This window comes from Nicotiana tomentosiformis, chromosome 5, assembly GCF_000390325.3.
Source record: "Nicotiana tomentosiformis chromosome 5, ASM39032v3, whole genome shotgun sequence".
Classification (NCBI taxonomy): Eukaryota; Viridiplantae; Streptophyta; class Magnoliopsida; order Solanales; family Solanaceae; genus Nicotiana; species Nicotiana tomentosiformis.
This window is the reverse complement of record NC_090816.1, coordinates 25030925-25043742: the sequence shown is the minus strand read 5'-3', so window position 1 is coordinate 25043742 and position 12818 is coordinate 25030925. Positions and strand designations below refer to the sequence as shown.

At 34.9% G+C, this 12818-nt stretch overlaps 1 protein-coding gene across 5 annotated transcripts; it reads right to left on the bottom strand.

Moving 5' to 3' along the window:
* Positions 1 to 5360: 5360 nt before the first annotated feature.
* LOC117277532 (uncharacterized mitochondrial protein AtMg00810-like) lies at positions 5361 to 12167 on the bottom strand. 5 transcript variants are annotated; one of them, XR_004507832.2, is made up of 3 exons: positions 11976 to 12156; positions 9711 to 10541; positions 5361 to 5889 (listed from the first exon to the last, which is right to left on the bottom strand). XR_004507832.2 is itself a non-coding variant. In XM_070202086.1 (2 exons), the coding sequence occupies exon 2, from the start codon at positions 9668 to 9670 to the stop codon at positions 8531 to 8533; it is 1140 nt and encodes a 379-aa protein (XP_070058187.1). In that variant the 5' UTR covers positions 9671 to 10583; positions 11976 to 12167; the 3' UTR covers positions 6581 to 8530. The 5 variants fall into 5 exon arrangements, 4 of the variants coding, with proteins under 4 accessions (XP_070058187.1, XP_070058186.1, XP_070058188.1 ...); XM_070202086.1 differs by lacking the exon at positions 5361 to 5889 and having other exon boundaries at positions 6581 to 10583; positions 11976 to 12167; XM_070202085.1 differs by lacking the exon at positions 5361 to 5889 and having other exon boundaries at positions 6581 to 10541; positions 11976 to 12167.
* Between the last annotated feature and the right edge of the window lie 651 nt (positions 12168 to 12818).

Below are 12818 nucleotides of genomic sequence, written 5' to 3'. Positions count from 1 at the left end.
TGGGAGAAGTGTCATTTCATGGTCGAGGAAGGCATTGTCCTTAGTCACAAAATCTCAAGGAATGGAATTGAAGTTGACAAGGCAAAGATTGAGGTAATTTTTAAACTTTCACCTCCTTCTTCGGTGAAGGGTGTGCGGAGTTTCTTAGGCCACACGGGGTTTTATTGGCGTTTCATCAAAGATTTCTCTAAGTTGGTGAACCTGTTGTTCAAGCTTCTTGAGAAGGATACTAAGTTCAACTTTGATGATGATTGCATGAGAGCTTTTGAATTGTTAAAGTTTAAGTTGAAAACTACTCCCATTATCACTTCTCCAAATTGGAATGTCCCTTTTGAACTCATGTGTGATGTAAGTGATGTAGCGGTTGGGGCTGTTTTGGGACAATACATTAACAAGATTTTTCAACCGGTCTACTATGCTAGTAAGACCATGAATAGTGCCCAAGTCAACTACACCGTTACGGAGAAAGAGCTCATTGCTATTGTGTTTGCAATTGTGAAGTTCTGCCTATACTTGATAGGTGCAAAGGTCATTGTCCACACAGATCATGCGGTACTTCATTATCTTATGAGCAAGAAAAATTCCAAAGCTCGGTTGATGAGATGGGTGCTTTTGTTGCAAGAGTTCGATATTGACATCCAATATAGAAAAGGGAGTGAAAACCAAGTGACCCACTTGTCTCATTTGGAGGAGGAGGGTAGGCTGCATGATGGCCTTGAAATTAATGACTCTTTCCCCGATGAGCAACTCTTGGCTATTTCAATGAAGAGGGGCCATGGTTTGTGGATCTAGCAAATTTTCTTGCATGTGGAATCATCCCGAATGAGTTCTCTTCAAACCAAAGGAAGAAGCTCAAACGGGATTGTCAAAAATATTATTGGGAAGAACCATACCTTTTCTAGATTTGTACTGATTGGATGATTAGAAGATGTGTACCGGAAGAAGAGCAAGGTGAAATTCTTGGAGCTTGTCATTCTTTGCCATATGGTGGTCATCATAGTGGAGCAAGAACGGCGACCAAAGTGTGTTTACTTGAAATTGAATTACTTTATAGAGCTTAAGTTTAATGTTATGATAGTGTAAAAAAATATGCACAATTATATCACTTTAAAGATACTTACTAATTGCATGTAATAGCAGTAATAAATAACCTAAAAATATTAAATAGCCTGATATTCCTTACATCCCAAATTATGTGATGGTGTTTGACTGAATATGAAATTTAAGAAAAAAATTTTAAAAAAAATTATAGCTTGTGGTGAAAGTAAGACATAGATATGTATGGCTACATAAAATCTCATTATGGACAGAATGAGCATTTTAAAATTAAATTGTTAGTTTTAAAAGTAAAAAAGTGTCATTTTTTGTGTTTACGAATGTTATGACTTGTATTGCAATATTGCCGTAATCTGGAGTCATTTTGCCTGATTCGTTGCTTAAGTAGAACCCCGCCCAGCAGGAGTGTTCATAAAAATTCGAACCAAACCGAAAATCAAATCAAATCGATCGAAAAAAAATCGAAACTTTTATTGTTTGACTTAGTTTTGGTTTTGAATTTTTAAAACCCAATCAAATTTTGTTTGTTTTGGTTTTAATAAAAAAATAACCGAAAAAAATTGAACCAAACTGACTATAAAAGTAGCTATTTAAAATTTATTATTACTCCTATATATGTGTATTTTTATATAGAAAGTTTCTAAAATTGTATGGTACATGTTAATCATTTGCACTTTTAGTCTAATTTTTTGCTATTATAATAATCCAATTATTTGCCTTTACAAGTACAAGAATTTATTTCATGTTAAAAGTAATTTATTTTTAATTGAGTTCTTAAATTATTATTCATCACTATTTGATTCGATTACTATCAATATATCATGGTAAATGATAAATTTTTCAAAGAACAGTTGATTTGATAGTTTACGTTGAAAATGTAGTCACCGAAATATGTATTTGAAAGTGTATGTCTCATATTTTAGAAAAAACTGATAAATAACCGAAAAACCGATAAATAAGCGACATAAACCGAATTGCTAAAAAACCAACTTAATTGGTTTGGTTTGATTTGATTTCAATATTTAAAAAGACCGACTTACTTGATTTGATTTTTTTAAGAAAAAATCGACCCAAACCGAACCACCACCACCCTACCGCCCACAATCAAGTGCTGCAAAGTTTCCCATTAACCTAGTAGTAACGTCATTCTTGCATTTGGCTTGTTCAGGTTCGTCCAGTTTATTGGGATTATAGGTGATGACCGTTTGAGCTACAGATTTTTCAGTGTAGAATAGCTTATCATATCTGCTAATTTTTTGTCAAGTTTGTACTAGTGGCGTCAAAATAGATAAAATAATAATAATTATTTATCTATATTATTCATTAAAAAATAAATTGAATAATAAACGTTTTCAAAATTGATCAAATACAGATAAGATTCATATTATTCATTTACAATGGATACTTAATGGATAACCTAGAGGTGTACAAAGAAAACCGAAAAATCACACCAAACCGATTATCCGAGTCAAACCGAGAAAAAAGACCCGATTATAGTTTGGTGTTGGAAAAAAAAACCCGACCATAATTGGTTTGGTTTGGTTTTAACTAAAAAAAGTCAAACCGAAACCAAACCAACCCAACATTACATTTATGGAAGTTTTAAATATATTTAATGCATAAAAATAATTATTCTAGTGTAGTTTGTCAATATTTCTTAAAGTTTTTCATAATTTTATCTTTTAACATATTATTTCAAACTTGAATTTATAATTTTTGAATGCTCCAATAAGTTTTATAGTCTATAAATGTTAGTAACTCAAACAAATTCCAAACCAAAATCAAATCAATATTAATGTTAAACATTCAATTCAATTGCTAGGAATGACATATCTATTTATTTAGTTTTTCCATGGTTTAGATAAAATACAAAACTTATTTATTTTAGTGTTTAGTCATGTAAATAATAGTACTTATTAGTCGTACTTATTTTAGCAACTTAGTAATTTAAGATTATGTTTATTTTCATTATGGCTTATTAATAATATTTGTTTTGTGCGATTTTATTGTCTTTATTGTTGAATTTTTAGTACCATGCCATGATTCATCTCATATTTTATATTAGTTTCTTGAAAACACCTCATATAATTATGTCTTACTAGGATTAAAGAAATAGTTAGAGCACAAATTCTATGTTTTGTGCTATGAAAACTATATGAAAAAAAAATCGAAAAAATCGAGATTAAAAAATCCGATTTTTATTGGTTTGATTTGGTCTTTAAATTTAATAACCTGACACAATTGGTTTGGTTTGGTAATTAGAAAATCCGAACCAACCCGACCTATGTACACCCCTAGGATAACCAATGAATTTAACTTTTATATCTGCAAAGATTTAAATTGGGGGTTTTTTAAATTTGAAAGACTAGAAATTCTCCCAAAAGTGATCACATTCAAGAAGTCATGGATAATATGAGTATCCACATTATCATCCAATTAATCAATTTTCTATCCATATTAAATAAGGACGGATCATATGTTTTATTCGTTTTTGAATTACCCATATTTGATCCGCCCGTTTATCACCCCTACTTGTATCTATCCGGTTTGTTCGAGTTTAAAACTACTTCCTTATTCTGTTCTATGTGAATCCTAGACTGACGATGGAGGAGAGTACTTGTATTTAAATTTTGTATAAAGCTCTCTCATCTTAAGCAACTTCTTTGAACATCAAGGACAAGCAGATGTAAAGTATATCTTTAACTAGAACAATTCCCTCCAATTCATCTATTTATTTTCCCAAATGAGATGCATCATATATCTGGGAAGTGGCACGAATAGCCTGTTCGCCAAACTTTTCCAAATTTAGAAGCACTTTTTTTTTCAAAAAAAGTATTATTTTTTTAAAGTTTAAGTGTTTGGCCAAGTTTTTGGAAGAAAAAAAAGTGTTTTGAGGAAAAGCAAAGCAGTTTTGAAGAAGCAAGAAAATATAGCGCTTTCACAAAAGTATTTTTGAGAAAAATACATTTAGAAATACTTTTTAAAAGCTTGGACAAATATTAATTGTTGCTCAGAAGTATTTTTTAAATTAATTAGTCAAACACAAACTACTTCTCACTGAAAATATTTTTGAGAAAAAATATTTCTCAAAATAAACTGATTTTAGAAGATCGGCCGAACATGCTAGAAAAAGCAATAAATTCAAAATTACTAGGCAAGGCCAGTCAGCAGAACTGCAGAAGAAGTGGAAAATTCTGATTAAAAGCTCCTTTCTACAAACTCTATTTCATGATAATAATGACTCTCTCAGTCCCAAAGGAAAAAAGACAACTTATATGCACAAACTCCTTATTTAGGTGATTTTGTGTAAAAGTTCCCTACCCTTTCCTTTTCTTTCTATTAACTGCCCACATAACCTTTGGTGGAGCTAAGGTGGAAGAAAGGGTTGAAAAATTACATAGGAGTAATGCATCTGATGACATGATCCTGGATAAAAGGGGGTGGAGGTTGAAGATTAGGGTAGAAGGTTAGTAGGTAATTGTGTGTTTCCCTTTGTCTTCCCTGATTCGTTAGTATTAGTGTTAGTACGGTACCCTTTTATCCTTAGTTTGCTATTATCGCATTTCATGTTCTGTTGGTGTTTCCGTAGTTTGCTAGCAGTACTTCGTTCATATTCTCGTTTGGTACCTTGGATTTAGTTTTCTAAATATATTGTCTTGCTATTACTTGCGATCGATACCTCTTTCATATTCTCTGTTGCTATCTTCGATTTAGTTTTCTAATTATATTATCTTGCTATTACTTGCTATCAGGGCTTTTTTCACCTTCTTTAGCCGAGAGTCTATTGAAAACAGTCTCTCTACCCTTCCAGGGTGGAGGTAAGGCTACGCACATCCTATCTTCCCCAAACCCCACTTGTGAGATTATACTAGGTTGTTGTATATTGTTGAATCCTCGTAACATAAGAGAAAATTCTAGTGAAGTCGCAAAGGGAGTTTAAAATTTACTTTAGGTTACGGGTTCAAATTTAAGTGTAAAAATCTAGTATTTTTCATTAATTTCCTTGTATAAATTTCTTGCTCCTCCACTGTTAACATAACTTGGGAGCCAATCAGCAGAAGTAGCTAGCTTTTTATGGATCTTGTTGATTTTTTGGATTCTATGAGACTAGAGATGTAAGTTGAGACATTGTAGTTACACTATTGTACTTTTTCCAGTACCTTCTTGTTACTAAAAAAAATAAAGACAGCCATGTACACAAGGCATTTCGTGCTCACACAGAGTCCAGGGAGCGACCGTGATGTAAACAGCCTAACTTAGTGCAACTAAATAACCAAACAGTTGAACACGAAACCTTTTTGTGCAGACAAAACATTGAACTCATATTTCAAGCATCTTTGAAGAAGTCTTCGCATGAAGTACCTAAGAGATAACCTTTTCCCAGAAGAAACACAAAAAGAGGAAAGAGAAGTACTCGGAAGCTGCTGATAAGAGCATTATTTTGGACGAGTAGTCCAATCTTTAACCGGAATCAAACTTTCAGCATACTGATAAGCACAAACATGATTAAAACGTAAAGTATCACCTATTTCACCAGGCAACTCGCGGACCACTTTAGCAGTTTTAAGTAGTAAGTTGTAGGTGACCACCTTTCCGGGAATAGTTAGCAGAAGGAATGAATCTTCTTCACTCTCTCCTCGAATCACAGACAAAATGGAAAATGCATATTGTGCCAGATGATGTCTGTTGAACTATCTCAGGAAATGAAGATGAACACGATACTTTACTGACCACTTCCAGGTATCTTTGTCTAACTCAAGCACATTAAATTTCTTAGCATATAGGCTTTGAACCTGAATAAGATGCAAATGACCACCCCATTCCCCAAAATACCTATTTTTTTTGGATTCGTTTAATACTTAGTAGTCAATAATTTTTTTGTATTCGTTTTCAAGCCTCTCCCTTAAAATAAAAAGGCCCAAAGAGGTAGCTCCTCTCTCCACAAGTAGAAAAATATGAACTCTTCTCCCTCTCTTCAACAATGACTTTAGACAAAGCAGCAACATTTGTCGACTTCAACAACTGACAGTTTGTATTTTGATGATAAGTTATCATTATCGTTAAGTTTGCAAAACGTTGCACGTTAAACTTTGTCACTACAAATTGGCATATATAAAGATATTAGTGCTCACGTCCCACTCAAATCATGGATCCGCATATGCTCTATCATGCCTTGTACAATTACCATGTCACCTATTTTTGTACTTAAATAACAACGGCGACTAGGCTTCGCTTCCAAACAAGTTGGATCAGCCTTATAGATCTTCATTGACCACATTTATAATATTTTCAGGGAATATATTAATTCATGAAAAAAAATATATCAACTACACCTATTTCAAATAGTGAAAGGACCATTTTTTATATCAAACTTCAAAAGACATCGTTTTTGGTGCCTTTGATGAAACAAATAAGGAAATATTGGATTAACCCCAGATAGATTTTGTTATGAACATGCCTTTTACCGATTATATTATTGGGCTGGTATTTGGGCCAGTTATTAAAATGAGAAAATACCAATATGTGATGTGGGATCCGGATTGAGAAAATCCATTAAAATATTACAGTGATGAAGGAAATAGAGTAAATATAAATAGCAGGAGTGTGTAGTTGTTAGGCTAAGCTAGAACTTGTCATTCTCTTTTCATTAGCTATTTTGTAATAGCAATCTGGAACCTCTCTTTTCTTATTTTCCATTTTTTTGTTCTAATTCCTCAGTTTGGTTTAATATTGCATTATCCTTACATTTAGTAAATATGGATCCATTACATTGGTGCTCTCGTTGTCCCTCTACCAACTGGGTGACTTTTCCACCTCCAGCTCCAGATCAATCACTACTGCAGAACATGAGTTGCGACTCTATTATATTTGCTGAAATGATCGATGAGGAGACTAATATGGTTGTTCCAATTTCAGTACATATCTATTCAGACATGACCGCAACCCTGGTGTTCGACGAAATGCCTCATTGCCTCTCCAAGATGTTTGTTGATCCACAAACCAAACAAAATCCCAGCCTATTAGAGTTTGAGCACTCTAGTGCTGCTGTCATTTTGTCTGTTGAATCTGCAAATATTTCTGATGCAGTCGTCATTTCCTCTGAATTGAACTCTGGTTTGGACGATAGCACCACAAAGGAAGAAGATTTCGTGACAACAAATCTTAATTCGCAGCTACTTGTGATTGTTACTGGGGACACAAAGTGAGAAATTAAGCGGCATGAATCTCTGTCCATTGCCCCTAATTTCACAAACCTTGAGAAATCTGGTGTTGCTTCCTCACTGTTCGATGAAACGCCTGACTATAGTGGAGCATTTCGGTATAGTCTAATCTCTGAGAAGGTGGTTGCTCAATATATGTTACTTCATTTTCCATTTGATCCCGGTTCAGTAGCTGGACGTGTGTTTGACAGTATAGAAATTGTGTTTGATAATAGTCTTCAGTTGAATCTTCCATGTATTACACCACTATTAACAATGGCATTGGGAGAGAAATCCATGGTGTCTACTACAGGCCAGCTGTTAGACACAATGTCCCAATCGTGCGACCATTCCAGGATGTTCCTCCATGAGTTATCCGCTGCCAACATCTTTACCCCTATGGTTAAATCTGAGTGGAAAAATAGAAACTCAAGCCCTACGGACAAGTTATTTGTTGAAAGCTTCCAACGAATTGACACCAAGTCGCCCTGGGGTGGTATTGAGACTATCACGAACAGTGCAATAAGAGCTTGTGCTAGCCATACTGCTATTTGCATGAGCAAAGTTGAAGGAAAATTATGGGTCAGCGAATTTATACAGGAGCTTGACATGGAATTTGACTGTATCGTTTTCTATACACTATCGGATTGGGTAACATCTGTAATATTTTATGGTTGTAATAGAGCCACTGCTTCATTTCCACCTGATTTTGGACTACCCAATTGCAAGTGGGTAGATACTGGTCAAAGGGCTTCCCAGATTGCTAGTTGAAGACAAAGCAAGATTCACTTCTCAAATCCTCAGTTTATTTTTTTCTTCAATCTGAATCTGAGATCCATCTGTTGATAACTCATACAGACCACATTTCACGAGGCCTAGAGGCACCAAAAGCTGTGCTCCAACATCTGCGAGATGCACAGCCCTTAATACATGTTTTATGTCATAGGAAGCGCAGAGAAGTTTCAAGTCACGCTTGGTCTGATATAGAATCTGGCCTGCTAGGAAACCTTTATTTTGTTAAATGAGGCATAGCCATTGAAGGAACAGAGATAGAACAGAGGAAGGAAGAAGAAAGTAATAGAGCAGAGTTTGGAAATATCGAAACTGACTTTACATGCACTGTACATGTGATGTGTATATATATATACATACATCACTTAACCACTATCTGCCTGACAATATATTAGCTGTTGACAGCTGTACATTTATCCCACTAACTAACTTCTAACCTCCTAACTAACCTTTACACTATGCATACTTCTCAACACTCCCCCTCAAGCTGAGGGATGAAAGAGGTTCTTCATTTCCAGCTTGCTATTCAAATACTCATGTTGTGGTTTGCATAGACTCTTGGTAAGCAAATCAGCAGGCTGTTCCTTAGTCCCGATATGTTGAGTCTGAATTTGATCACCCTCAATTTTCTCCCTTACAAAAAGACAATCAATGTCAAAGTATTTTGTCCTTTCATGAAATATGGGGTGTGCTGCAATCTGTATAGCTGCTTTGCTATCACAGAACAACTGCACAGGAGTGTTCACTCCAATTCCTAGCTCTCCAAACAAACCAACTAGCCAAGTGACTTCAGCAACAGTAGCTGCCATGCTCCTGAATTCTGATTCAGCAGAGCTCCTAGAAACTGTGCTTTGCTTCTTGGACTTCCAAGAAATTAGAGCTTCACCAAACTTAACTATATAACTAGTAATAGACTTCCTTGTTTCCACACATGAACCCCAATCTGAATCACAGTAGGCAACCAGTTCCTTGTTACCTTTTGCTGGCATAAGCAGTCCCAATCCTGCAGTTCCCTTGATATACTTGACCACTCGTACAGTTGCTTCCATATGTGACTGCTTAGGAGCATGCATGTGTTGGCTCAGTACTTGAACAACAAAGGCAATGTCTCGCCTTGTCATTGTCAGGTACAACAGTCTGCCTACTAATCTTTGATAGCTACCTGGGTCCTCAAGTTGTGCATCTGTAGAGGCTTCCCCCTTGTTCATGAATTCATCAAATGCTACTGAGGTGAGTTTATGATTGAACTCAAGAGGTGTAGCAACAGGCTTTCCACCAGCCAATCCCAACTCAGATACTAACTCAAGAGCATATTTCCTTTGATTCATAAGAATTCCTTCTTTAGATCTGGAGAACTCAATTCCCAGAAAGAATTTTAATTCTCCCAAGTCCTTCATTTTGAACTTAGCTTGCAAGTCTGTCCTCACTTGATGAATAAGCTCCACATTGTTCCCAGTAACCAGCAGATCATCAACATATACTAGGATTACTATCAGATCACTACCTGCCCTTTGTGTGAAAAGAGAGTAATCATTATGATGTAAACAGCCTAACTTAGTGCAACTAAATAACCAAACAGTTGAACACGAAACCTTTTTGTGCAGACAAAACATTGAGCTCATATTTCAGTAAAGGTTCTACAACATTCAAAAAGAAAAATACCTAATCTTTTCGCTACAATACCCCCGAGATCTTGGTGGCATATTTTTCACAACGACTTCTCTGATTTAGCATCAACGTAAACGGAGTATTCACCAATCCAGTGAATTCCACTATTCCAAAACACTCCACTATCAAAGCGCATACCATAAGGTGGAGAGAAACGACAACAAGATCTCAATGAGTCATTACCTGGCACATACACACTCACTTCGAAATCTGAAGTGCCAAAAAAGTGACCCTTAAAAGTAGTACCCAAACGCTTAATACACAAAGCTTTGTAATAGGGTGGTTCTGAAGGATCAAATATCAAATTATATCCATAAACCACTTCATAATACATGACATAGGGGTTCGGCAATTTATGATACTCATTCTTTGCAGGATTGTAAACGATACCAAGTTTGAGTTCAAATACTTCAGTTTTGGAGGAGATCACACACATCATCAAGCCATTGCAAGACTGCGTAACCTTGATTGCATCTCCTATATATATTTGCAGCCACTTCAAGGAATTGAAGAGGAGGGAGGCTAGTTACATTATCTGTGAGTGGAAGGGATTCAACTTTTTGGAGATTGGTTAGGCAATTGTAAAAATAGATCCCAGACGGGGTTGGAGCACTAGAAACTGCAAGAGTACGACAATGACTAACCCTAAATTGCATACTGTTAATGATGGAGAACCAAAGTTTGCATACTAGAGTGAACTTGATGAGAGATCTTGCAGGCAAACGGAGTAGAATTTCAGATAAAAGGTCAGCATTTCCAGCGATGACATCCACCGCTGCAGTAACAGTAAGTCTTTTATCAATGTGGCTCTTCGCCATTGTCAGTCTAGGAACAAAACAACGAATCACTTTTCAAACTCGAACAGACCTGATAGATACAGGCATGGCAAACAATTAGCATATATGATACGCTATTCTAGACTGAATAAGACTTGAATTTAAAATTACTTGCAGCCTAAAAGTTGTAGCTCAAACGATCATCACCTATAATACCAATAAGCAGGACGAACCTGAACAAGCCAAATGCGTAAAATGACGTCACTACTAGGCTAAGTATGAAACTTTTCAGCCCTTGATGTTGAGGGTTTGGAGGGGGGCGGGTTCCAATTCAAGCAAAGAATTAACAAGCAATGACTAAAGATTAGAGCATATTTTTCAGATGGTAGCAATCACGCATTTTGGATGTGTCTGGTATCACAAACAATAGTATTTGCTTACCTTGGATTGTTGAAATCATTTTCTTCTTCCACCAAAAGGGGAAATATGACCTTATTCACTTCTGAGTTACTTATAGGCAAAAGTCATTTACAAGTATCTCAACTTCTCTTGCTTTAACCAACATTTCCACAACATTGTTAATCTTTAAGATAAATAAAAAAATCATAAAGACCCTATGATCAGTACTCTATCACAAGGGCAGACCTACATATAGGGTAGAGGGGTCACCGGAACTCGCAAAATAATTTACTGGTGCCCCAAAAGACAAAAGAGGCTGGATGGTAGTTTTGGTTGAGTGTATGGCTAAACTCTCTCTATGAGTTTGGAGACCTCGGATCGAAACTCGACAGCTGCATCTTTAATGTTTTTGTTTCACTTTATTGATTCCAACCATAATTTATACTTAATAATCAATTGGTTTACTTTTTTTTCCTTTTGGAATTCAATTTTAGTTTAATACTTAGTAGTCAATAATTTTTTTGAATTCGTTTTCAAGCCTCTCCCTTAAAATAAAAAGGCCCAAAGAGGTAGCACCTCTCTCCACAAGTAGAAAAATATGAACACTTCTCCCTCTCTTCAACAACGACTTTGGATCAGCCTTATAGATCTTCATTGACCACATTTATAACATTTTTCAGGGAATATACTAATTCATGGAAAAATATATCAACTATACCTATTTTCAAATAGTGAAGGACCGTTTTTTTTATATCAAAAGACATCCTTTTTGGTGCCTTTGATGAAACAAATAAGGGAAAATTGGATAAACCCAGATAGATTTAGCACTATAATGTCACACAGCACAAGTAAAAGAACTGGATAAATGAACACCCTACTCCTACCCTTTGAATAAAAACAGAAAAGATAATATTCAGCACACACCCTTTATTGCAAATAACAAAAGGACTGTTTATTTCTTACAAAAGACATCTTTTTCATAGCAATTAATGAATCAAATAAAGAGGGAATTGGATAAATCCAGAAAGATTTAACACTATAATGTTACACAGACAAGGAAAATAAATAAACAAACTATTCTTACCGTTTGAGAAGAAACAGAAAAAGGCCAGCAAATGCAACAAGAACTCTCCAAAATTCAATCCATTGATAACAATGGGGAATTGGGGATTCTATGCTTCTAGCGGTAGTCTTAATGCTTTTTTACCGAAAAAAAGAGAAACCAACGGCGAAGTGGGAATATGGGGCCGTGAAAGAGTAAATATGTGGAAAATAAATTAGGGGTTTATGTTTCTTGATTTGAGTTTTATGAAAAAGGCGCGAACATTTTCACTCTTCACGGTCATGATAAATACACATTTTTATTACGGATGGTCACTTTTTTAACACGTGTAGAAAATACACTACAACAAAAAGAATAAATAGTGCATAACTTGTATTTTTCTTTTCTGAAGTTCCTGTCCCCCTCTTGATAAATGAAGAATAAGTTACATTATTTCGTGTAAGTTATACAAATTTTTATAGTTTAAAAATAAAAAATCAATGTCATATACTGATATGTTATTTTTATTATTGTAAATCATTATTTATAAAGTTCATTAACTTTTATATATGTGTGTTAAGTTGAATTTGAATTACTTAAGTTGAGCTCTTAAGTTAATGTAAAAAGCATGCATAATCATATCACTGCAAGATACTTACTAATTGCTTGTAATAACTTTAATTAAATATCCTAAAAAATGTTAAATAACTTGTTATTCCCTCCCTTCCAAATTATATGACGGTGTTTGATTGGGCACAAAATTAAAAAAAAAATAAAAAAATTATAACTTATGATATAAAATAAGATATAAATATTTGTATGGTTACACATCACCTCATAAAGGTTTTTTTCTCTCTCATAAGGGTAGTATAAGCATTTTAAAGT

Coding starts and splice junctions, on each gene's coding strand:
- LOC117277532 (XM_070202086.1), bottom strand. CDS start 9,670: ATGAGCTCAATGTTTTGTCTGCACAAAAAGGTTTCGTGTTCAACTGTT.